This window comes from Marmota monax, unplaced genomic scaffold (genome assembly GCF_021218885.2).
Source record: "Marmota monax isolate L192 unplaced genomic scaffold, Marmota_monax_Labrador192_F-V1.1 WCK01_AAM20220418_F8-fsc00001, whole genome shotgun sequence".
NCBI classification, from domain to species: domain Eukaryota; kingdom Metazoa; phylum Chordata; class Mammalia; order Rodentia; family Sciuridae; genus Marmota; species Marmota monax.
In genome coordinates, this window is record NW_026693777.1 from 52491374 (window position 1) to 52518600 (window position 27227).

At 34.0% G+C, this 27227-nt stretch overlaps 1 protein-coding gene across 6 annotated transcripts in view; it reads right to left on the reverse strand.

Moving 5' to 3' along the window:
• Positions 1–2699: 2699 nt before the first annotated feature.
• The window catches only part of Dmxl2 (Dmx like 2), a 172126-nt gene continuing 147598 nt past the window's right edge, over positions 2700–27227 (reverse strand). For 4 of the 6 annotated variants that reach the window (XM_058584798.1, XM_046460940.2, XM_046460939.2 and 1 more), the window contains 17 exons: positions 24968–25216; positions 23003–23181; positions 20418–20548; positions 19778–19863; positions 19176–19377; positions 17795–17912; positions 14549–14611; positions 13671–13757; positions 13468–13589; positions 11854–11992; positions 11244–11304; positions 10988–11115; positions 10362–10439; positions 8548–8639; positions 6807–6859; positions 5307–5524; positions 2700–4148 (listed from right to left, as the gene is read on the reverse strand). In XM_058584798.1, the coding sequence (XP_058440781.1) occupies positions 3939–4148; positions 5307–5524; positions 6807–6859; positions 8548–8639; positions 10362–10439; positions 10988–11115; positions 11244–11304; positions 11854–11992; positions 13468–13589; positions 13671–13757; positions 14549–14611; positions 17795–17912; positions 19176–19377; positions 19778–19863; positions 20418–20548; positions 23003–23181; positions 24968–25216 (2216 nt within the window). In that variant the 3' untranslated portion in view covers positions 2700–3938. The remainder of the gene's footprint in view (positions 4149–5306; positions 5525–6806; positions 6860–8547; positions 8640–10361; positions 10440–10987; positions 11116–11243; positions 11305–11853; positions 11993–13467; positions 13590–13670; positions 13758–14548; positions 14612–17794; positions 17913–19175; positions 19378–19777; positions 19864–20417; positions 20549–23002; positions 23182–24967; positions 25217–27227) is intronic. The other 2 variants (XM_058584800.1, XM_058584799.1) reach the window with 1 other exon arrangement.

Here is a 27227-nt window from a genome sequence, read left to right on the forward strand (position 1 = left end):
TCTCTATCAGCCTTGAGAATTCTCTCTTTATTTTCATCTTTGAAAGCTTGATTTTAAGATGTCTTGGGGTAGATTTGATTGAGTTCAATTTGATTGGTCTTTTAACTGTCTTCCACTAGGAATATTTGTATCTTTCTCTAGGGAAGTTTTCTGTTATTTTTTTGAATAAGCTTTCTTATTTTTACCCCTTTGGCATTCTCTTATTGCTCCTTGAATACTGTCTCAAAGTCACTGTAAACTTTCTTCATTCCTCTTCATTCTTTTTTTTCTCCCACAATAGTGAATTTTCAAATAGTCTGTTTTCAAGCCAATGCTTTCTTCTGTTTGATCTGTCATGCTCCCTTTCATTTTCACGGAGTATATCTTTTCCAACTCAATCATGTATATTTTTAATTGCTTCCATCTCTTTGCTATATTTCTTTGTTAGATCACAACATTTCTCTTTTATTCAAGTTCAAGTTTCCTTAAAGCAGGTATTTTAAATTCTTTGAGAGATCTGCCATACTGATTACTATCTGGTAAGTTTCTAACACCTTGTGTTTTGAATATTAAATGAGATCATGGTTTTCTAAAAGCTCCTGATGCTTGTTGGTATGCAACATCATATGGGCATCGAAGGATTAGGCCTTTATTCCAGTCTTCCTAATATGGCTTTTTAAAAAATATCTTTATTTTATTTATTTATTTTTATGTAGTGTTGAGGCTAAAACCCAGGGCCTCGCACCTGCTAGGCAAGCACTCTACTGCTGAGCCACAACCCCAGCCCCCTAATATGGCTTTATTTGTGCCTCTTTCCAGAAATTCTGAGCAGGATGATCATCTTCTCTGAGCCTATGTACACTGCTGCTATTTCATGTTGAGTGGTGCCCAGGTCCAAATGTGCCAGGTGTCTGTTGGTGTGTTGTAACTCTTTTAGTAATAGAGGGTACACCAAGCTCAGGTCTGTCCCAAATACACTGTTGGTGTATGTATAGTTCAGAAAGAACCAGGGAGGTACTTAGAAGGAGTAGTCTGTCCTTATAAGCCTCTCTAGGGATGGAGAAAGAACAGATGCTTTGTGCCATTATCAGCCTAGTCAGACACTCAAGAATTCTACCCAGATCTTGGCAGAGACACTGTGGATAGTCCAGCCCTAGGCTCCTATGTCACCTCTGTGGCCATCAAATGCCACCAAGCTGTGTCACAATGAGCTCACAGTCTGCCAGATGCTACCACGAATAAGGAACAATAGGGATTCTCATTCATTGTTGGTAAGAATATCAAATGTTACAGCCACTTTTGAAGATAGTTTCGCAGTTTTTATATAGCTAAAGATAGTTTTATGTAGAAGCAGACCTAGAAATCTCACTCAATTTTAACTCTAGTAGGTAAATACCTATGTCTACACAAAAACCTGCATATGAAAATACACAACAGGTTTAATCTTATTGCCCTCAAAGGGAAGCAATCAAGATAACCTTCAATAGACAAATGAAAAGTAAACTTTGGAATTTTTATATGGAATATTATTCAGCAATTAAAAAACAAAATGAGCTATCAAAACCCAAAGATATATGAAGAAACCTCAATGTTTATTGCTAAACAAAAGAAGCCACACTGAAAAGGCTATAAAGCATATGAATCCAACCAGGGACTGGGAGGTAGAGAGGAGGGATGAATACGTATGGTACAGGGAATTTCTGAGTGATCAAACTATTCTGTATGATACTGTAATGGTGAATATATATTATGCATTTTTCAAAACCCATAAAACCTTACAACATAGAGTGAACCTTAATATAAACCATGAACTTTAGTTAATAATAATACATTAATATTGGTTCATTACTTGTAATAAATATATCTCCCTAATGCAATAATAAGGAGAATTGTGGGGAGGCAAGTAAATGGCTGTGTATACGGCTCAATACTGTTGTAAATCTAAAACTGATTTAAAAAACAAAGTCTATTAATTGAAAAAATACAAATTACTATGAAAATGTCAGATTATTAAAAAGTAATAACTCAAACAAGGCAGCAACTACCACAACGAAAAGTTTGAATTTCAGTTGCAAAACTGTTACTTTTCCGACTCTTAATAAATCAGCTAGCACTAGTTTAAAATACACAATAGAATGCAACATATATGGGTTACTGTACTGAACTGTGGTAAGTTTATGTACTTTTGTAATTTTTGTCAAATTTATATTCTATCTATTCAGACATATTCTTCCTTTTCTCATGAACACTACATAGAGTACTATCCCCACATGAGCTCCTTTACCAGTGTTAGCAGCAAAAGCAGCATTTCACTCAACAACTTTAAATCTGTCTGAAGAAAGTACAGTGAAGTTAGTTTTCACCCAACTAAATCTCCACATTGAGTGTCCTTCTTTTTTGTTTAATTTAAGTTGTATATGGACTCAATGCCTTTATTTGTTTTTATGGTGCTAGGATTGAACCCAGTGCCTCACACTTGTGAGGCAAGTACTCTTCACTGAGCTACAACTTCAGCCCTGAGTGTGTTCTTTATCTGGCCCACCAATGTATCTCATTTTGCTAGAATGTCTTCTGGTACATAAAGGTATACAGTAAGTATTTGGGTAAACTGCCTAGTGGCTTAAAAATTCCCTAAACATTTTGTTAAACTACAAATATCAACTGTTAAAACAGTATCAAAGAATGCCACACTAGTTTATTTAAATAAAGCCAAATTAAGATAAAATTCTAACAAATAACATTTATTTTTCTTTTACATATGTATTTCACAGCCTGAACATCACATTGCCTTCAGAGAAAGGTGCTTTTATACCATTATATTTTACTATTTACCACAAAGGCATTAAACATCCTCATTAACATGATGAGACAATTTGCTGGTAAACAATTAAACACACATACACATTGGTTTCAGTATCTCAAGAACATATTTTTGGTCATAACCAAGGAAATACATCAAAATATGACAACACTGGCTAATAATTTACAAGCAAATAATATTGAACTCTGCATAGTTTATACAATAGGCTGTGGCAATAAATAATATCACCAATTTCATCAACTATTAACTGGCCACAAAAAGCCTAACATTCATTTTAATTGATATGAAATGCTCTATTATTGTAGTTTCAACATAGTCTTAAATGTTGTGGATGTTTAACCTTGAATACATGAAAAGAAAAGAAAAAGTACTAACCTGGACCAAGAAGGTATGGTATGGTTAACTACAAATATGTCATGTTCACATATTACATTCCTAACATGAAGGCAAATATTTAAATAGAAAAACTAGCAGTCCAAAAAATGTGAATGTGCAAATTGTGAAGAAAACATTGCATTTAAATTTGCACTCATTTGCAAGTTACAGTACTATCTCAGTATAAACACTAACAGGAAAAATATTCAGCAGGAAAGAATGGAAATGCCTCTCACTGCAGAGAACTAGTCACTGCACACTGCTCCAGCTAAGAAGTTTTCTGGTGGTCTAGAGCTTCCAAAACCTCATGACTATCCTTCATTCAACAAAGAAGGCAACTGCAGGCATGCTTCGATCAGTGGTAAGAACAGGAAGAAAAACCTGAATCAGCAACATTTTCTTCCTTAATTTGGTATAAAGGTCCTTCTCATAATTTCAACTTGCTAATTAGCTAATAACCTCCAATGTTTTCTGAATCAGGTTTGCTAAATGCTGTAAAGAATAGCTACCCTTCATACAATACAAGGTTTGTTTGTTTTAAGTATGTCAGAAATATAACAAGGTACATGCACATTCATCCTACCAACCTGGATAGGCAATACTCAGCATAACACTCAGCATGGATCAGATTCAAATTCTACAGAGATTCTCTGTATTGTTTCCAATGTGTTTAACAACTGCTTGGAAAACAGAACTGCCTAATAACTACCGCATTATGTTTTAAATTGAAGTATATATAAAAATAAAGCCCCAATCTTTAAGTCTACAGAATGTCAAGAATTCTATTAGGAATGTTAAAAGCATTGGGCAAAACCCTGGTTTTCAGTGTGCCATCTGCACCACAGGAGAAGATCCGATTGCCCTGGATGATATCAATCTGCATGACTCCAGCTCCAATGTTTCTGAATATGGACTGCTTAGCATGTTCATTTTTAAATGAATGAATTAGGCCATGGCCTGTCAATCTCCAAACCTAGTTTAAAACAAGAACAAAGTGACAACAATTTTAAGTCATTAAAAAGAGAGAGACCAAAAGCAAAAACATGGCTCTTACTTCTGCTCCTTGACCCAACTTTCCCATCTATTGCTCCTGTCCTAACAGAAGATTCATTTACTGTCCTTATACTTCCCTTCTTTCAAATTTCTCTCTTTACATCCTATGGTAGTTTCATATTAACCATATATATCCAATCTCTAATTCAATAAAATATTTAAACTAATTAAATATATTTTAATGGTAACTAGGCCTATTAGCACAATGTATAAGTGTGGTTACTATCTCACTTGTCTAGAAACTTTGCCTCAGTCATGTAAGAGTCAAGTACTGAGGGTAGAGGTGGGGGAGAAAGTTCTGAGTAGCCAAGCAAATGTCACATACACAATCTATACAGTATGGGGGTTGGGGAATAGCTCAGGAAGACAGCATTCGCCTAGCATGCCTGAGGGCTTGAGGCCCTCAAAAAGACCAAACCAAAACAGAAAAACTTCATGTACTTTACTCAAAATAGGGTTGGGTTTTTTTTTTTTTTTAATTTATTTTTTAGTTTTAGGTGGACACAATATCTTTATTTTATTTCTATGTGGTGCTGAGGATCGAACCCAGTGCCTCATGAATGCCAGGTGAGTACTCTGTCACTGAGCCCAGCCCCAGCCCTTGTTTGTGTTTTTGGTGGTGCTAGAGATTGAACCTAGGGCCTTGCACAAACTAGGCAAGTGCTCTACCACTAAGCCATATCCTTAGCCTTCAAAACAGAATTCTTTAAAGCTTTGTATTTATTTTTTGAGATGCTGAGGATCAAACCCAGGGTCTTATGCATCCTACACCTACATCAAATGCATCCTACACATTTCTACCACTGCACCTCCTGTCTCTCCAGCCCATCTTTAAAGCTTTTTAGTGACCTGAGAATCTAATCATTTTGATCATCTCATCTTCCAGATCAGACAGTTTAGAAAGAGCCACACAGAAGCACAGGGTAGGGTGGGGTATCGAGACACTCCACATCTCCACAAAGCTTTACTTCATGCCCTCATGCCAAAGAGTATAGTGGTTTGGTTTCCTTTTTGCAATCAGTCTTGACAGCAAGTAAAGATAATATGTAGTAAATTCCAATTTCTTGTACTGACTCACCTTTATGTTACCTTCTGCTGAACCTGTAGTAAAATATTCCTCACAGGGATCCAGAGCTAGAGCCTTAATAGCTGAATCATGTGCCTGGAATGTGTGAATTAGTTGTCTCTGTCTGATATCAAAAATGCAGACATATCCTTTCCTACCTCCAGAGATTAAGAGTTGCTGTTTTGGTGCATATTGAAGTACTGTGGCACCGTGATCATGGCACGTGAAACCTGAAGAAGAAAACCAAAACACTTTCCCAAAACAACTTTTATCTTGGGGATTCTGATAATGCTTAAATTCATATTTAAAAATACAGAGATTATGGATGCATTTTTCATTCTAAGGTACACATTTAAGTCATTTAATTTTTGAAATTATGACTAAAGAATAAAGGAAAATGCTAAGCAATGTTAGAAAAAAATTATTCACTCATAATCTTAACATGAAATACATATACAGAAAAAGGAAGTTTAAATCTTAAGCTCTAAGTTATGCTGCCTCATAAAGATGTATAACAAGTAGGTACAACTATAATGCACCAATTAAAAATGGAGAATAAAAAAATGTACAAACAGCATGCATAGAAGTATCACACTTGACCCCATTGATATGTATAACTAATACTAAACCTAGCCTAGTGCTATCTCATCATACATCCTCATCAAAGTTCTCAGGTAAGTAAAACTCAACTTTACTTGTGTTAACATTTTCAATTACAAGTTAAGGAGTAATCCTTCTAATATGGTTCAGATAAATGTCCCCCAAGGACCATGTGCTAAAGGCTTGGTCAGAAGTCTTGGCAAATACTATCTAAAAAGGAATAATATTTAAATAGTGGTATTCATATTTCTAGCTCTTATCATAAGTTAACTTTATGGTTGGGTTTAATTCTTTAAAATATTATCTCCTTTTGAGTGAGCCCAATGAATATTTTGCAAATAATTTCTTAAAAAATCTTGTTAGTAGCACTGTGTTAATAAGCTTTTCAAGCTGTGACCAGAATACCAAACAAAAACAACTTAAGAGGAGGAAAGGTTTATTTTAGGCTCATAGCCAGAGGTTTAGTCCATGCTCAGCTGGCTCCACTACTCTGGGCCTGAGATGAGGCAGTCCATCATGGTGAAAGACATGGTGGAGGAAAGCAGCTATGCTCATGACAGCCAGAAAGCAGAAAAAAGAAGGGACCAGGGACAGGTATAGTCCAAGGCCACACCTTCATTGACTTACTTCCTCCAGCCATTCCCATTTGCCTACAGTTACTGAAGGATATTTTTAGATCCAAACCATAATAGCATCCATTCTCTATACCACATTTTCTCAACAGAATACAACATAAAGAGTATTCTGAGCTAGTTATAATTCTATAGTCACATGAATTTACCTCAGTGAGGCAATTTTTCTGTTTATAATCATTTGTTCTAAATATTTCTCCATTTTCAACCTATTAATTAAAACCAAGAAAACATTCCTTCATCTTCATAAATGTATTAAAAACCATAGATCTGAACTTACCATGAATGAGGCTGTTTCCAGGTGATATTAATGTATCCCAGAGGCATACATTTCTTTTAAAGAAACAATAAAAATACATCATAAACAATTGTTTGAAGTCATCATTCAGAACAAATTTTGTTTTCAAGTCAAATTTACTGAATCTTCTTTGTTCTCTTGTTTATAGAGCAGAGATTTTCAACTAAGATGGGGGCAGTGTAAGTGACTGGGTAAATCTCTCTTTTAAGAGTTTATCCTTTTTCAAATTAGTATACAGCCTGTCTTACAAGGTCCTATGTGTCATTGCATTCCCCAACCTCATATCTTTTCCAATTACCACTCCAGGGAAATTATGATATGATTTCCTGAGTAGAAGTGATGCTTCTATACCCCTGAGGTAAACCACAGCTGAAAAAGGAGAGATGTTATAGGCATATGTTGCCAATGAAAATAGTGAAGTAAAGAAAAAGTTGAAAATTATAGCTACAGAATGTCAAATGCTTGCTACTTCTGAGGAACCTAAGAGAATTAATCAGCATTTTTTTTAAGAATGAATAACTTTAACATAAAGATTATACATGCTTATTGCTAGACTACATGAGAAATTGGTTTTTTTTTTTTTTCATGGCAGAGAATGAAAATTTATTTATTTATTTTTTTTTTAATTGTTTTTATTGGTTGTTCAAAACATTATAAAGCTCTTGACATATCATATTTCATACATTAGATTCAAGTTGGTTATGAACTCCCAATTTTACCCCAAATACAGATTGCAGAATCACATCGGTTACACATCCACATTTTTACATAATGCCCTATTAGTAACTGTTGTATTCTGCTACCTTTCCTATCCTCTACCATCCCCCCTCCCTCCCCTCCCATCTTCTCTCTCTACCCCATCCACTGTAATTCATATCTCTCCTTGTTTATTTTCCCATTCCCCTCACAACCTCTTATATGTAATTTTGTATAACAATGAGGGTCTCCCTCCATTACCATGCAATTTCCCTTTTCTCTCCCTTTCCATCCCACCTCATGTCTCTGTTTAATGTTAATCTTTTCTTCCTGCTCTTCCTCCCTGCTCTGTTCTTAGTTGCTCTCATTATATCAAAGAAGACATTTGGTATTTGTTTTTTAGGGATTGGCTAGCTTCACTAAGCATAATCTGCTCTAGTGCCATCCATTTCCCTGCAAATTCCTAAGATACCATCTCACTCCAGTAAGATTGGCAGCCATTATGAAGTCAAACAACAACAAGTGCTGGAGAGGATGTGGGGAAAAGGGTACTCTTGTACATTGCTGGTGGGACTGCAAACTGGTGCGGCCAATCTGGAAAACAGTATGGAGACTCCTGGGAAAGCTGGGAATGGAACCACCATTTGACCCAGCTATTGCCCTTCTTGGACTTTTCCCTGAAGACCTTAAAAGAGCGTACTACAGGGATACTGCTACATTGATGTTCATAGCAGCACAATTCACAATTGCTAGACTGTGGAACCAACCCAGATGCCCTTCAATAGATGAATGGATAAAAAAAATGTGGCATTTATACACCATGGAGTATTACGCAGCACTAAAAAATGAGAAATTGGTTTTGTTTTTCTCTTTTTGATAAGGAAAACCACTCTGAGAAAAGACTTACGTAACATAGTTCTTTTGTTACAAGTGGAAATCCTACTAGACAGAAATCCATATTTTCTAGCAACAATGGCTTTCTGTCCAAAATTTTCTTATTTCTTGTTTTGCATTTCTGTTAGCCTACCTGTTATCATTGGACTGTCCAGATGTGGCAACTAGACTTGAAGAGGTAATAAATGCAAAGTCACTTGTGGCTTTACTGTGGCATTGCCAACTCTGCAAAACAAAGTGAAACTAGTGTTATCTAAAAATCCAATAACATTTGGTATGGTACAAACACAGTTCTGCTAATAACATATTATATGCCTGAATAAGAACAGTGTTTAAAAACAGTCTTCAATAAAGAGATGATAGTAAGAGGATTAATGGACATTTGCATATTATTTGGCTACTTACTATCTAATCTTTTAAAACTGGAAAGAGTAAAAACATGAAATTAAAGGGATTTTTTTAGATTATGTAAGAAAAGAAAAGGGCATCAAAGTATATAAACTAGCTGGGCATAGTGGCATGTGCTTGTAGTCATAGCTACTTGGTAGGCTGAGGCAGGAGGATCACTTGAGCCCAGGAGTTCAAGGCCAGCCTGGGCAACATAGCGAGACCCATCTCAAAAAAAACTAAATAAATACATGTACTTTCCCAAACCATTCAATTATATTGAAAGCCTAATCAATCAATTTTAATGTTAATGACCACAAATATATTTAATAAACTTTAATGATACAAATCATAAAAAATAATAATAAACCTAAAGGAAAACTCTTACATGCCTATCTAGTGGTAGATAGCAGTATGAAAGGCTTAAGTTAACATTGTAACCTAAACACAAACATCCACCTTTCCTGTTACCTTCATGTTCCCTACCCATGACCCCAGGTGAAGAGCCTTTTCTAAAGATAAAGGCATTGTCAAAAGTAATCCGCAAACAGTCTGCCCCAAAAGGCCTTCCTGGCATGCTGAAGGCCCTGGGCAGTTTTTGATTCCCCAGTACTGCATTTAAAAAAAAAAAAAAAAGGCCAAATGACTCTTAAGTAGCTTATGTATGTTCCAACAGTGTAGGAAACCACCTAATAAGTCAGGTATGACTTTCTTGTTGGATCAGATGAGGACAGAAATTTCAAGGTCCATCCTTCCCATAAGAAAGATATTAGGGTATTTTAAAACAGACATTTTTCTGCTTGGAATAATCATAATTGTCCGGACTGAAGACAAAATCATGAATTCAAGATTATTTCCATTTGTATAAAGATATTATGGTACAGTCTATAATGTACGAGAAATATCATGTCTCATATATAACTAAGAATGTGTGTATTCTCTAGAAAAGAAAATTTAAAAGTATTTGGATAATTTAGTTCACCCAGAAGGTTCAAGACTTTTTCAACCTCTATATATGAGATCCAGAAGTTCCAGGCAAGACAGCATCATCTTCTACCCCTCCTGTGCCATACCTCCCCAGGTGAAAGGTAAGCTTATCTTCATCACCAAGTATTTTAACATGATTTGGATTAAGGAATGAAGTAGCCTATTGTGATTATTTTATATATTCTGGTAAGCAAAATTCTAGAGGAAATGAAAAAATATGTTTAGAACTTGAGTCTTAATTATAAATATTATGAAATGCTACCACTAAAAATTTAGTTTTCAAAAATGGATAAAACTAAATAAAAATGTATTCTAAATTGAATCATAGGGCAAGTCCCTGAAATTTTCCAAATAAGGTTACCCTTCAAGGAAAAAAGCAAGGGTTTTTGTTTGTTTTTTGCTTTTAAGGTCATTTCAGTATAAACTAGGGTACAGCTAGGTGGCCAATGCTAGGCTGTGACAGCTAGCTGTCATTCCCTTCCTAAAAGAACCACCAATGAAATTCAGGGACTGAACAGACACTTTGTAAACAATGTGTTCTCAGTATACTCTGGGAACCTAAGTGATACTTACCATGTAAGGTTTAGGATTTGATGCAGTTTGGTTAACTTGCCAGATACTCAGAAAACCCTCTCCATCTGCAACACCACACTGTAAGAAAGATGAAAACATTAAACATAGTTTCTTAGAATTCCTGTCAAAGGTAAAATCATTTACGTAGAGGAGATTCACTCAGACCTTACTTAACAAACATCCCGCGCTAGCTCTGCCTGTTGTTATTCCCAAGAAAGTCCAAGTACCAAAGATTCTGTCATCTTTTAAGAGCTTTTCCATATCCATATCATTGTTTTCCTCTAAGCCTCTACAATGAAACTTATTTAAAAATTAGATGTTTCTCAAGTATTTGAATGTTACAGTGCTGGCAGACACTATCAAAACACTCCACAGCAGCAGGGTTTTCTTCGCTTACAAAGCTTTTGTATCTTTGAATGCATAATTTATTAATCCACACTATATTTTGTGGATTTATGCTTCTATTGGAGAAAACAGGATAAACAGAACCCAACAAACTGCCTGCCCTGCTCTGCTTAAATCCAGGGTCACTGAAATTTTTTTAGATATTATTTCATCTATCATTTACTCCTTAATCTCCACAATTATTTTTTTAATTAATTTAGCAGTTACTCCCAAGAACTAACCTTGTTGCCTTGGGAGTTAAAATAGAGTCTAGTAACCCTTGCATTGCCAGCTTGACGGAAGCAGACAAGTTGCTGAGGTCGTGTCCATTCAAACATTCGTACACTGCCATCCTGAGCACCTGTAAGATCTGAAACAAGAGGAAAAGTGGAACATAAGTAATTGAAAAGTCAGACTTCCAATATTTTCTGTCATATACATCAACCTCAAAATGACAGAGAACACTTAAAATTCTTAGATTGTAAATAAAATACTTACAGTATTGATGGACAGGGTGTGAGGTCATTCTCTTAACATTGTGTAGATTCCTTTTCATAAGCTTTAAAAGAAGACAATACATTTACTTAATGTAACGAGAAGAGAAGAGGAAGGAAATGATTCTGGTAACATGCTCTTACAACTTTACTGAGATAAACCCTGTACAGATTTGCTGGTACTAAATAGCTTCATCTAGTGATAAAGGGAACTGGCTTCTAAGTGTTTTCTGAAGACAATCAGGGGTATCTCCAGATTCTTCGGAGTAGAACATGAACATGGGATCCCTTCAACTACAGTGACCAACAAGAATGTTACTGACGCACATTCAAACACAAGTAGACACAAATTCCTCTTTGACTTTACTATTCTGCCTGGTCTGTTCAATTATAAAATAATATTAGAGGATAATAATGGCACTTGCCACTAGGGTTGTGAGAAAAAGCATGCATTTGACACTGAGAAACTCATAGTAAATGATAGCTACTATTATCATGGTGTACCTACTGTTCACTGCACCTGATCTTTAGGATCATACTTATATCAAAATGATGTCAACTTATTTTTCAGGGAGTCCATATGCAGAAACCATACCAAAGAGTAAAAAACATACCACACTAGCTCCAGTGCTGGTCTGTCCACTGCCCAGCCAGGGCAGAGATGAAGGTGGATGCACCTGACTCGCTGGAAGGGATATTGTACTGGATTGATAAAGGGTTGTGGTGGAACCACGATAATCAATATCATCTGAACTGTGGAAAATATTCACATGTTACTTTGGAAGTTTAATTTCCTCTTAACATAAATTCCAATTACAGACCCAAAACATTATTTAAAAAAATAAATAAACATTCATGAGAAAAACAGATACAAGTCTCTCTCTTTTTTTTTTTTTTTTTTTGGTACCAGGGATTGAACTTGGGGGCATTTAACCACTAAGCCACATCCTCAGCCCTATTTTGTATTTTATTAGAGATAGGGTCTTAGTGCCTTGCTTTTGCTGAGGCTGGCTTTGAACTTGCCATCCTTCTGCCTCAGCCTCCTGAGCTGCTGGGATTACATGTGTGCACTACCGCACCCAACACAAATACAAGTCTTAATTTAGTACTGGTTAACTTGTTTCCTTTAAGCAAAATGTAAATTTAGACTAATGTGTTCAAGGGCTACTTTACTGTTGCATAAATTTAAAAAAATTGTTGTTGTAAACATTTTAATACAGATTTTCTTTTATTTTAAGAGAGGGTCTTGCTCAGTTGCTCAGGCTGGCTTCGAACTTGTGGTACTCTTGCCTCAAACTCATGAATAGCTAGTGTTATAGGAATACAGATTTTCTTTTGGTCATACATAGAAAAAAAGATTAAATGCATTCTTCAAATACAGATATCCCAGGAATCAGATTAATTACATTTTTTTTGTTTTTGTTTTTGTGGTGCTGGGAATTAAACCCAGGGCCTCATGCATGCTAGCACTCTATCACTGAGCTATATCTCCAGAGTCCCAAAATTTAAAAAAAAAAAAAAAAAAAAAAAAAAAAAAAAAATTCACCTTTAAAGATTTCTTCAAGTAATAATTTATCATTACATTATAATGTGAAAGTAATATTTATGATTGAGTATATCAAATTATATAGTTATATCTACTCTGATGTGTGATTTAAGTCTGGTTATATTACACACTAACAAAAGAGAGAATTCAATAAGACAAGGCACCATTCCCAAGCATAAAATTTTTGAGTATAAAGAAAAGCAAGAGAGAGGGTAAACATGGAGAAGAAATTCCAAAATAGTATTATAAAACACTCTTAGTGCAGTGTCCACAGTCTTAATGAAAAGTAAATTCATCTATATCTTTATTTGTAGAGAAGATATATCTACAAGTGACAAGAAGAAACACTTCAAAATTACTTATTAAATGTGTTTCATCAATCAGTTTAATTAATATTTTGTGCAAGATATTTTTTGCTTTAATTATCCTGATCAGCTAAATTTACAGAATATCATATAATTCCTGGCATTTCTTTGGGATTAAATATCAAAGTGGCAATTGTTAGCATTAGACTTTGACATCAGAGATTATTCTGACTCAAACACTATGAATAGTAGAAGAAGTATGAGTAAATTTATTCAATGTAGGTAAAGCTTTTTATTGGCAGCTAACCAATCCTATCTCAAGTTAATGATGTTGTGGATATTTCTTGAAGAAAACCACAACTGACTATGAGACACACCTTTTAGATTCTCTGTCATATTCTTCTCCAATCCAAATATATGATTGACAGGCCAATAGAGAAGTAACATCAAGTTCTTGAACATCGTGTGTTGAAGCTAAAACAATTTCGTTATAGTTTGCCTGTAAAGCAAAGGCAGAGTCAATAATTTAAGCAATTTCACTAAAAAGAAGTATATTTTCTATAATAAATACAGTTTTTACCTTATTAACAGCAAATGCCATGATCATGTCAGATTCCTTATGAATGATCTTTGCCTTTCCTCCAGGATAGCCCAGGTCAGCTTCAACCTATGAAACACTGCTGAGTTTAGTTGCTGCAGCACAACTCTATATAGAAATATGCACATCCACCAAATTTAAAAGCTGGATAAGAAGAAAATGTAGCAGCAGCAAGAAATATAGTAAGGGTAACTTTAATGTGTTGAGAATTAGTTTTGGAAAATTTGCTTGGATACTCTGATGCCCTGTGATCACCCCAATTATAAAGATTTCCATTGCAATTGTAAGACAGTGGTTACTTGTCACAAAAGATGACTAATATATTTTCATTAGTAATTTAAAACAGTAATATAGCTCTTCCAAAATGCACAAATGTTACATAATAAGAAAGTATACGTTGAGAGGCATAGAGTTCAGGAAAATTTCATAACCAAGGAGCCACATAAAAGAGAAGCATTTCAAAGGTGATCAATAGGGGAAAGTTGGAAAGGATATTTTACAAAGGAATGAATGAAACCGATAATGACAAGAAAGTTTAGTAGCTTAGGGTCAGAGGTGATAGAAAGGAAAGAAGAGGCAGAATCAAGAAGGAAAAATAAAATAGACATGCTTTAGAACAGACTGGGAAGAAATGACAAAGTGGAGATGAAGCAGGGAGCAAGAAAGAGAAGAACCAATAGCCACACACAGCAAGCTAAGACACAGTGAAGCATCTCCTACCCTATGCCTCTGAGGTGGAACAGGAGCAACGAGTTCTCTGATTAGTTAACCAGCTGGACAGCCATGGTTAGCATTAGAGATGAGGGGTTAGCTCTTTAAATTTTAAAGAATGAGCTAAATAGAAGAGCAGGGAATACTACCTTGATGTGGCAATCTTCTGCTATGCAGTTTTGTTTGACCTGCTCCACATGTTCTTCTACAGACTAAGTAACACCACACCGTCACAAACACAAATACATGCATGAAATGAAATTATAAAGAGAATGAAAAATTTCAAGCTGAAATGGCCACTCCATCACTTAAAGATGACAAAAATGAATTTGAAGAATCAAGAAAAAATAATAAAATGTCATCAGATAAACATAGCACAAAGCAAAAAGGGCAAAATTAAAATTGGTGTGACTATTACACACAAAAACAAAAGCTATTTCAAAACAAAATAATAGCTATTTGTATACCAGTATGGAACTTAAAAGTTCTTACACTATAATATCTGAAAATAAAGTCCACTTTTAAGAGCAAATGCATTCTATACTTCATAGATTCCCATTCTTTAGGGGTTGACTTAAAATATAAATCAAAATATTTATTTCTAAATAGATTCAAAGTACTGGTAATTATTTCACTCTTACTCACATGAGTAATCACATTTTTCTCCTAATCCTATGATTATTGTCCCTCAGAAGTAAATGTTTAATAGGTGAGGCATAGGGAAAAAATATCATAAGAATAACTTATTCCTGGTTGATGACAGGTCATAGAGAATAGCTACCTTCAGAACTAATATTCCTGCTGTGCTGGAAACCTCAAACGGTATGATCAGAGCAGTAAACTTTTCCTCATACCTCTTGATGTGACTACTTTCCTTTCAGCATAAAAGGCCATGCAAATTCTGACTGTGCCATGAGGACTCCCCTAGGGCTGCAGTAGCTGACAAAGAAGTGCCCAAGAAATACAGGACAGAGTGTCAATATGGGCTAACTCAGTGAAAGCCAAATTGCTGAAGAATCTATTTGCCTTAATTAGCTGAGTTTGCCACATTTATCAATTTCACAAAAACTAAATTTGTGGAATATTTTTAACATTCAATGAGTAAATATATCTTCCTATGAATATATCTAAAATTCAAGTATTTCCTTGGTATATACCTAAATTTAAGTATTTTAAAAATTACTTTTTAAAAATTAGTCAACACCAATATTTTCAGGGTCAGTCTGTCAATTTTATTAGTTAATCAATTCATTATTAAAATTGATTATCAAAAACCCAACATTTATAAAGATAGAACACTGCTATTAGATAGGTAGTTTTAATTTTTCATATTTCTGAGCTTAGTGACCAGTTTTTGCCTCAATAACATTAAATATTTTTCATAATTTTTTCTTTTTCAGCAGATCTGTTTAATATCCATGAATCCTACATGGTTATTTAAATTTAGATTAATTAAAATTAAGTAAAATTAGAAATCCAGTTCTTCAGTCACACTAGCCACACACCCAAGGGCTCAATAACCACATATGACTAGTGACTATTACACTGGACTATCTGGAGAGAGAGATTTCTATCATCACAGTGCTACTGGACAGGACTGGACAAGAAAGTGATTTCATTCAATGTTTTCAAATCCAAAGGGGTATAGGATGAAAAGCCTTTCACCTAACTCCCAACCATGTGTTTACCTTCCCTAAAGCCAACCAATGATTATTCAGCATTTTAAGAAATGTTCAATTTCTCTCTGTCCTCTCTACTGTCCAAGGGAACCCTCTGCTGGAGGAAAAATAGCAGAGACTACAGCTGCCAATCCCAAGACATAACAAAGAAGAAACTACAGGAGAGAGGAGAGTTAAGGAAGAGCCAGCTATAAGGGTTCAGGAAGACTAGACACAGCTGCTTCAGACACAGTTATTTCCCACAGCACTTTAGGCTCTGGCAGTCCAACCAAATCCAGTTGCTATGGACCTTATCAATAGTTAAAGCATATTTTTGGTAAATCATTAAGTTTAATAATTTGAAGAACCAAACACTCAGAAAACTGATGCTTAAACAGAATGGCTTTCTATGAATAATCAGAGTCCTAACTGAGCAAATATCTTTTATTTTAAATCTGTTTCTTAGATTCCTATCTTATTTTATGAGATTTGTTCAGCATCACTACAGGAAATGTTACAGCCAGTGGCTTAGATAAAAGAGGCAAATAATGTGGCTCTGTGACTTCCCTAACAAATCCTATGTTGGTAATTTCAATATTATCAGGATCTTTTGTTTGTTGTTTAGAAAATTTATAACATGCAGGAATCAAAAGTCTCTAATAGCCCATTCCCCCTACTTCCTCATTTAATTTTTAAATTAATGGTATGTCCTGCTGCTCTAGGTATGGGGAAAAACTAAAAAGTAGTTCTACCATTGCCCTTGGGAAACTGAATCCTCTAGACTGTCCTTCTCAGGTTTTACTTTACCAAGTGAAATATAATTCATTTTTCTCTTCTCATAGATTGTTTGCCAAACTTTTAATTACATCTGATAACTACTCTAAACACTTTCTGAACTGACCAATTCCTCACTGACTGGCCAAGTTGATTGAAAGGTTTATATAAAAGATCTTTGATAAGGAAGAGATCATTTGCCAGTCATCTAAATTCCTGATTCTTCTTGAATCATGTAAGGCATTATGTTACTAATTATATTAGCTTTAAAATCACCATGCAATGCCAAACTTCTGCCTTGCTCTGTAGAAGCAATAATTATTCATCTTGTATTTGGTATTTCTGTAATTTAATCTCTCCCAAAATTACCCTGAATTTGCTGCTTCAAAATCTGTTCATTTCTAAATACTTAATAAATGCTTTTAAAGGGCTCTGTTCTATTTTTTATTAAATGATATTTCGAGAATCTTATTTAAATATTAAATTCCCAAAACCATCCACCACAAAGTTGTTACATAAAAAAAGTCTAAAAGCAAATATACTAAAGGGAGTACCAATATTCACTTGAGTATATATGATTTATCAAGGGACTTATGTTCTTTCATTGCTAAGAAATGAAAATGACAGAATTTTATCTTAAAAGAAGTTCACCGGGGCTGGGGTTGTGGCTCAGTGGTAGAGCGGTCGCCTTGCATTTGTGAGGCACTAGGTTCGATTCTCAGCACCACATACAAATAAATGAATAAATAAAGGTCTGTCAACAATTAAAAAAAATATTAAAAAAAAAGAAGTTCACTGTTTGTTGTAGTTTAGTAATTTTAGCTATTATCCATAATGTATGAAAGATACTATAATAGTTTGAACCAAAAATAAATTTTCAAAATAAATCAAATACTGAATTAGGAATACTAAAGAAAAATTAAACAGAAAAATTATAATAGAAAATATATTTCTTAAAAATACCTCACTCTGTTTTCTTTTCTTAGTGAAAATATATCTAATAAATGTCTCTTGAAGGACTTCTTGTTTAACAAGGAAATGCCAAAGTCGCTTGACTGGAAGTGCAGAAGAATCTCGGGACCTATTAAACATAATTAACATACCACAATATTTTAGTCTATAGGAAAAGGGTTTCATGTATGCAGATACTTGTTTTGAAAACTCTAAAATCTATTGCAGAGACAGCATTGAACCCAACAAAATTTTATGATTATTTTACTTTTATTTTTTAGTTCACCTAAAAAGAATTCCTTTATCCTATAATTATCTAACTACATCAAATGAACTGGTTGAGCGAAGTATCAAATGAATTTCTTATTACTCTCTTTTAAAATTACACTTTAGGTTGGTCCTGTTAGTTAAAGCAAGACCAATGAACATAAAATGACAGATTACATTTCTAATGGCCTAAGGTTAAACAGCCTTGCCCTTTCAAGCTTATGAGCAATACTCCTAATCGTGGCCAGCTGCTTCAAAAAGAGCATGCTTCTATGTTTAACCTGATTTCAACATTCCACACTGTATATATGTGTGGAACATCATATGATACTCCGTTAATATGTCCAAATTAATTGAAAGGTTCATGTAAAAAATCTTTGAAAGAGATTTGCCAGTAACCTAAATTCCTCATTCTTCTTGAATCATGTATGACAATACATTACTAATTCTATTAGCTTTAAAATCACCATGCAATGCCAAACTTCGGCCTTGCTCCGTAAAAGTAATTGCTATTTTCATCTCGTATTTGGTATTATGGAGCAAGGCTGTAGTTTATGCTCTCACAAAATTATCTGAATTTGTTGCTTCTAAATCTGTTCATTTCTAAATGCCTTTAAAGGGCTCTGTTATATTTTCAATTAAATGATAATCTGAGAATCAGAGTACAGTTTTTGTATAATTCTTATATTTTTAATGTACTTGCTAAAATTTAATTTTAAAAAAGCCATGCTTTTTATGAAAAGGGCCTGAGATGGGCACATAAAAAATCAAAACATCAACAAAAACTCTTACTGTGTCAATTACCCACATAAGTTCAGAAGCATTTTACATATGTAGATTGTTATCAAAATAAAATTTCTCTAATAGTTCTGAAAATAACAGAACAGAAATATAGAATAAAGATACTTTCCTGAATATAAAAGAAATACGTCTTTTGAATAATATGTAATTTTGGGAAAAAATAATTTTTTACCCAGATTTCTGCTTAAAAAAAGACTGCAGATTCAAAGTCATGAATGTTTTCATGAATGTTTAGTTTTAACTTTTCTGAAAGTCATATTGACAAAATATGACTTCCAGAAAAGTTAAAGCTAAACTGTCATCAGCAGTGTAAAAGCTTTCTTACTTGAATGGAGTATTTTCAGGTTCCAGCATTGCTTTATTTCGAAGAATAGCTGGTCCAGCTCCGACTGAAAGATCAGTTGGATATGTGTTGATATAGTTAGGGGGGGGGCCTTCAAATTGATCCATTTTCTCTTGCAGGATCTGTTCCCAGTTCTCCAAGTTTTTAATTACAGCAATACCCAAGGGTGATGTTACAGGCAGCTCTAAATAGATGATAGAATATGTCATTTCATTTTGGTAAAATATATTGATCATCATTCACATAGAGCCACGACAGTTGAAAATACTGATGATTTTGAAAATGTTTATCTAATGCAATTTAGAGTCTCAATATTTTCAACAAAACAGAAGGCTAGCTCTCTAAAATGAGCTAAGAAAATATCTAGCTTTCCTGGTCAAGTTTCTTGTTCTTTAAATCTTCTATGTATACACAGTAACTCTTGTTATCATAGGTTGGAGGCTAAAATAAATAAGACTTTATAAAATCTCCAATGCAGTATTTGTTAAGTACCAAATGGCCTTTTATACAGATTTTTTTTAAAAAAGAAGCTTGATGGTAATAAATTACATTTAATAATATGAATTCTCAAATTCCAAACTCACCAGAGAATTCTAGTCCGGCAATAGGAAAGAAATTCTTGACATTGTGAAGTACTAGCTTAACCATTGTCAAATGCAGAAGAGCCCAGCTATTTAAGGGAGAAAAAAAAAATTCTCATAAATTGAAAAATAAAACCATGGGAGAAGCAATAGTAATGTTCCCTACCAAATGTTTAGCAAAATCTCCAAACCCCACCCCCACAAAACTACTACTGAATTTTACTATGTAAAAAATGGTATCTTTGTAAAAAAAATGGTATCTTTGTAATCTGAAAAATAAATACACGCAATAATATATCAAAATTGCCTTATCTGAAAATTACCTAGTAGAAAATATTTATCACATGGTCATATGGAATCTAGTAACATATTAATAAATTACCTAGTAAGTTCTAACAGCATATCAATAAATTACATGTTTTTCCTCACTAAAAATGTGTTTATAATCTTTACAAAAGGTTTTCTTTGAGACTGGATATGAAGGAAACACTCTGTAGAAAAATTTACCTCAAAGGTACAAAATTTCTAACTTGAAAATGTAAGTCAATTCTTAACATAACTCATGGTAAAAATGTCATTCGAAATGAAAAATGCCAGGATTGCCTACAAAAGATAAAAAGGAAAAAAAAAAGGCCTCATTTACCTATAGGAATTTGGATCTTGGTGCTCCTGTATTTGTGTGTCTGAGAAAAAGGCATCATCATCTTCTTCATCACTATGAACACTTTCATCAGAATCATATATTACACCACTATCAGATAAAGGAAGAAATGGCTGCAATAAAAGTAAAATGATTTTTAAATATGTAATTAGATATATAATTTATATACTATATAAATATACTTTTAAGCCTTAAATATATATTCTTAAAACATAATTTTAAGAATTCTTATTTAATATTGAACATGTTAAATTGTGTCAATCTCAGTTAAAATATTCTCTTGCTGATTCTAGACTTAAGAATAGTCAAGATAACCAGGTAAAACTCTCAGATTAATAAAATAATTAAGTAGCTATATAGAACATTTTTAAAGATCAATAATTTTATTTTTACAGATTAGCAATAAAATGAAGGAAATTATAAACCTTTCCATACCTACAAAACAGACTAAGATGCATAAAAACTATGATTTTTAACAAGTTTTAGTGTTTTTTTTTAACTCTGTATGTGTTGCTATAGGCTGAACTCTTGTGCATAATGCATGCGCTTTCCTACTGACCCACATTCTGAGCCTCAATTTGTAGAGGATTTAAATAACTAAAATAAAAATTTCTATGGGGATTACTTTTCCTTTTTTTGAAATTTAATGAGTCTACAGTTAATAGGGAAAACAAGAGTAGCTGAGAAATCATTTTATGCATGAAAGATATAATTTGTTAGTAAATATTAAAGTAGTAATTAAGAAGTACAGTATAGATTTTGATGCAAAGATATAGTCCAAAATAGTGTAAGAATTTAATCCATGATAAAGACAATATCATAAGTCAATGAGGGGAGAGGACATTATTTAATGAGTGATGACAGAAAAACTACTAAGCTATTTAGGGGAAATAAGAGATAAAGTCTGATCCTTGGTTTATTCTAGATACAGAATTAAAAAGAAGAAGAAAGAAGAGCAGGTGGAAAATAATAGTAAACATATTTATTAATAGAAAAAGACCTTCTCTACATAAAAATAAGGCAATAAATCATAAAACATTGACATGATTAAATACTTTTTAAAAATTCTATGCATCAAAACATCAAAATTTAAAAACAAATGAACTGGAAAAAGTATTCCAAGTAAGATACATCAATACTATCATTAATAAAGCATAAGAAAGGGGAAATACTGGGGAATGATATTGGCCAAATTATATTGTTTACATTGTATGCATGTACATATATGTAAAAATGAATCCAACTATTATGTACAACTATAATGCATCAATAAAAATATGGAACAGTAAAATGCTAAAAAAATTAAATTTACTTAGAGGAAGGAAGGGAGGGAGGGACGGAGGGAGGGAGGAAGGAGGGATGGATGGTGGATGGGTGGGTGGGTGGATGGGTGGGTGGGACTGCCTATATACAGCCACATGCTGCTTAACACAGAATGTATTTTGAGAAATTCATTGTTAGGAGATTTTTTCATTGTGCAAACATCATTAATTACACTTCCTCGCAATATGACACCTAACTTAAAAACTTATGTTTTTAAGCATACTTTATTAATTCCCTGGTTTTCTACATAAATACAATGAAATGCAACTTGATCAACATTTCAAAAGATAAGCCAGAAAGATCCTGGAAGTATAAGCAGGAATCCTGTTAAGAGTGTAAACCTGGAAACCTGCACTCACAATTTGTGTAAGCCAGTGGTTTTCAAACTTTAACACACAGAACTACTAGGAGGACGTGTTAAAACACAAATTGTTGGTTCCTAGTCTCAGAGTTTCTCAGTGAGCAACTCAGTAAGACCCTGTCTCAAAATAAAAAATGGGCTGGGATGCAGCTCAGTGGTTAAGCACCCCTGGGTTCAACCCCTGGTACCACACCCCCAATAGCAAAAAAAATAAGGTGAGACCTAATAAAGATTTTAAAATCTTTAAATGGGAAAGAAACACAACAAATGCATTCTCTTATGGGGATGCACAGCAAAGTGACAACAGTGTTAACACATGTAAAGAGGGAAACATCAACAGAAGAATAAGGAACTCCAAAAAGCATAGTGCAGGAAAGAAATAGCAGTATTAGTGTGTTCCCAGCATAGTATGTATGGGGGGTATAAGGAATGCAATCACCATGAGTACTCCAGTTCCAGAGAAGTTTACTGCTTTGGGGAAAAAGTGATATATCATGAGGCCTCACCACAGACTGATCAAACCACCAAATATTCATCTGTTTCCTGTTCTAATTCCATGGTGACCAAGGAAATTACTAATCATCAGAAAAGTTAATAGTAAACACAAGAATCCCAGTCACTAGAAAAAGATGCTGATTATATTTTAAGAACTGACTTCTGATTTATACCTAAATTCCATATGAACTAATTTGTCTCATCCATCAAGTATCTGATCATTCTTAAATGTTACTAGGACTATTTATTTTCTGGATTTGAGAAATTAAATGTCTAAACTATGGTGATTCAATCCAAAAGGGGCTCCATAATTCCTATGTGACAAAAACACAGGAGTGAATAAAACAAATGCACTTAAATTAAAGCTTGCATCCCTCACACTCCTTACCTTTGCAACAAAGTAATCCCACATACTAAGTTCAGGAGGAATAAATTTTTCTTTGTAAGATGGTCTTTCTGCAGGCACTGGTGGTGGGGTAGCATCTTTTACAGGCCTTCCAGGGACCAGCATTCTCATGTTAAATCTCCTACGGTGTTTATCTATGTCTTCAGAAGGAGCAGGAGGTGCTGAATAAAGATTTTTTTAAAAATATGCATTTGTCATACATCATTAAGTTATAGAGTTAACTTTTCTTTTCAACCCACTCTTGCCATATTTTAGTCAAAATTAAATTACTTATATGTGCACTTCTAAATTGTTCTAGTTACTGTGTCAGTTTTCTAGCAGTCATGGGAAAGTTGGAGATGAATATCTTCCATGGAGTAGCCTATTTGCTATATAGAATAAGGATTAAAGTAATTCTCCATAAAATGAATTAAATAAGTGGTATATTCAATAAGTATTAGAGAGAGTGAATGATTATTTCTGGATACATGGATCAAGAAAGATTCAATGAATACAAAGGATTTAAAGCAGAAACCCCATGGGAAGAAGGGAAAAGAGAACAGGAACAAATGGCCAAAGGAGGTTTGAGTAAAAATATCGTTTGTGCTAGACAGAAATCAGGAGAGGAGTAATTACCATTACAAAGTCTAGACTTGGGCTAGGACTAGCCTCTGGACCTGAAGCTAGGAATTTACAGTCAATTTTCACTAAAGGTTTTTAACCTAGTCCCTAGATGAGGTCTGGTCTGTTTGATCAATTAGAGAGGAAAACGGAAGATGGCATAAGAAGGGCCTGACTGGTATGGTAGGCTGTTAAACCTACAGGGAGAGCTTCATATAAGGAATACATTTAAAAAAAAAAAAAAATCAGGATTTAGGAACTAATTGGTTATGTGAGAGTTAGAAAGAACAACAAATCCATTTTCTTTTTTAAAATCTTTAGGTGAAACTTATATAGCATAAAATTGACTACTTTTAAGTATACTATTCAGTAGTATCCAATATATTTACAATAGCGCTCAACTACCACATTTATCTAGTTCTAAAGTATGTCACTACCCCAAATGGAAACCCTACACCTACTAAGCAATCACTCAGTCCATCAATTTGTTTTCTGTCTCTGTGGATTTTCTATTCTGGATACTTACTCTGGATATTTATTGATGGATAAAATAACCAGAAACAAAAAACAGAAAATTCAGGAAGAGAAATAAGTGATTTGTAGGGATAACCTTTAGATTTAAAGTGGACTACAATTAGGAAGAAAGAGAAATCTACCTATAACAGAAGTAGAAGCAAAGAGAATTGGTGAGATCACTTCCTTTACATTAGCTTACACAGGAACCTATGCATAAGTTAAGGACAGAGTTTGGAATATGAGTCATTTGAACTCTGTGTCAGTATAATATGACCATTTCCAGGGATGAATTAAGATTATTTCCATGTTTTAGCACCAAGAAAAAAAGTATCTGTGTGTAACTCACTATATCCTACCATCTTAAAAAAGTGGGATGAAAACACAGTTGCCCATAAAGAAAAAATATCTACACATACACATACAAAGAGAAACTGGAATTTAAAAGGCCCTGTGCATGACTCAAATGGCTGCCTTATATAGCACCATGAACTTAATCTAAAGCCACTGGTCAATCTTGAAAAATGCTGAAGATTTATTTAAATCTAAGAACTATACTTTTTCCATAACCTCATTCCTTAACATCATATCCTTACTTACCTTTCTACTATTTATTATCCTCTTCAAACATGCCCTGTTTTATTAACCTCAAAAATGTTTGTTCTATAAAAATAAAATATTCTAACATGGGTTTAGTTATTTATACCAAAAAAAAAATGACTATACTTTAAACTCACTGATTTTTGAGGTAAATTTTCTTAAAACAAAAAAAATCTTCTAATTTTGGAATTTACAATGATCGTACATACAGTATCGGTATAAGACTTATCTTACCTGAAATACTTTCTGATTGTCTCCGAGGCTTCACAACAAGTTTCACACCCCCTCCAAAAACAGCAGCCCACATTCGGTTATTTAATGGGTGGGCTGCAAGCCGAAATAATTCGTTGGAAGAATTTGTGGCAAGAGCATGTATCAATAAACTTAAGTAAACAGCAACAACAGCTTCACACAACAAAACATTCAGTTTTGGCTGGTCTTCATCTTGTGCTGAACTCAAAAGACTAATAAGCGAGCTCACACCTGTAAAAGTATAGAATATCACATGAAGTATATCAGCATAAAGCACCAGAAAGAAAAAATATCTAAATCTGGAGTATAGTGAAAATTATATATCTGTATTCTATAAAATAAATAATTCAATAATTTGAACAACAAAATAAATGATAGGAATGAATTATAACCTATACAATAAGAATCTACTAGTCTATAGTGATATAATAAGTGAATTACTAAATACAAAGGGGAAAGGAAAAAAATCTTCCTTACAAAATTTTAAGTAATAAGCAGAAGGATGGCAGAATTAGAAGAGCACAATCTAGTCAACCCACAGTAATATCTGATTTACACAGGAATCATAACTGGATGCTAAAATATGATATTTTACTCAGCAACTCTTCAAAAGATAATGATTAATTATAAAGGAAAAAATAATAACTTTATAAAGGAGAAACCATGTTACCAAGTGATCGAAGTTAACAGCACAAGTAATGGGAATAACTGACATCACATGCCTCTTGATACTATGCACTCAGAAGGACACATCTTTTTCATGATTCCCCTGATAAAAATACATAATCTGAATCTAATATTAAGAAAAAAAATCAAAAAAAGCCCAAATTGAGGGATATTCTAAAAAAGTAACTGGCCAGTACTCTTTGAAAGTGTCAAAGTCATGAAAGACAAAGGAGGAGAAAATTCATTCATCATTCAAGGAGACTAAAGAGACATTACAGCTAAATGTTAAATGGAGAAGAAGAAAAAGGAGTGGAAAAACTGGTGGAATTTTAAAAAGATCTATGGAGTAGAGCACGGTACTGAATCAATGTTGAATGTTAAATTTGGTAATTGTTCTGTAGTTATGTAAAAGCATGTCTATTTTTAGAGAAAACACAAAAATATTTAGATACAAAAGGATATACTGTCTGTAACTTAATACCAAATATTTCAGAAAAATAATGCCATTAAGATATACACACACATCTGGAGTGAGTAAATGAGAGACAAGAAATGAACAATAAAGCAAGGATAATAAACTGGTAATATTTGAGAAGTCTGGGTGAAGGTTATACAAAATTCTTTATACTTTTTTTGAAACTTTTTTATAAGTCTGAAATTATTTCAAAATAAGGATTTAAAACAAAATCAACATATTTCTAGAAACTTATGCTTAAATTAATTTTAAATATATGGGGTACTGAAGGGAATAGAGAAGGTTTGAAATAACTGATGTGGAGTGTGGGAGGCCATCCTTGCACGTGATTTGAGTTACCTCCCTGGCTGGGCAAGAGGCACTTAGGCACATCTTGTGTCCAGAGCTTTCCTCACCCTTCTCAGGTCCGAGGGGTTGTCCGTGTGGAGGCATGTCTAGCCACAACCCCAAAGACCCAATTGTCGCCCCTGACCTTGGGATGCTGCCCACCCTTAATCTTCATTGGATGAGATTTTCCCCAGAATTTTTTGCTCCCCAATAAAAGTCCACTCCCTGGCGTGTTCTCTCTCTCTCTCACTAGCCTCTTCAGTAAACCTCGCTACCATAATAGGTGGCTGGAGGCTGGAGCTAGGAGGAGCTATCCTGGAGCCGGTTTAAAGGTAATTAGAGTCTTGTCTCTTTAATTCAAAACTCCCTAGAGATTTCTCACATTTTGAACCTTCATTCATGAAGCCAGTGCTGGTCACGGGCTAAAGTGGAGAATAAGAAAGAGCTAACCAGAAAAAAGAGAAGGAATGACAACATAACATACATAGCACAGAAGGGTCACTCCTGTTCTAGTACATAAATGTACACTCTTGAAAATAATTGTATTTTCTCTGGCGTATCTGAAAGTATGTCTGTGATACTGCTGTAACTCTAATACAGAATTTCTAAGGCTAAAGGACTGATAAGTTCACTCTTATGAAGGATGTTAAGTCCTTGCTTTTTATGCTGGTCAACACAACTGGGTTTTTGAAACCTTGGGTTTCTGAGTCTTTAGATAATGTTACAGTATCTAAGCATTCCAAATCCATAGTGGAAAACATCATCAAAAAACAA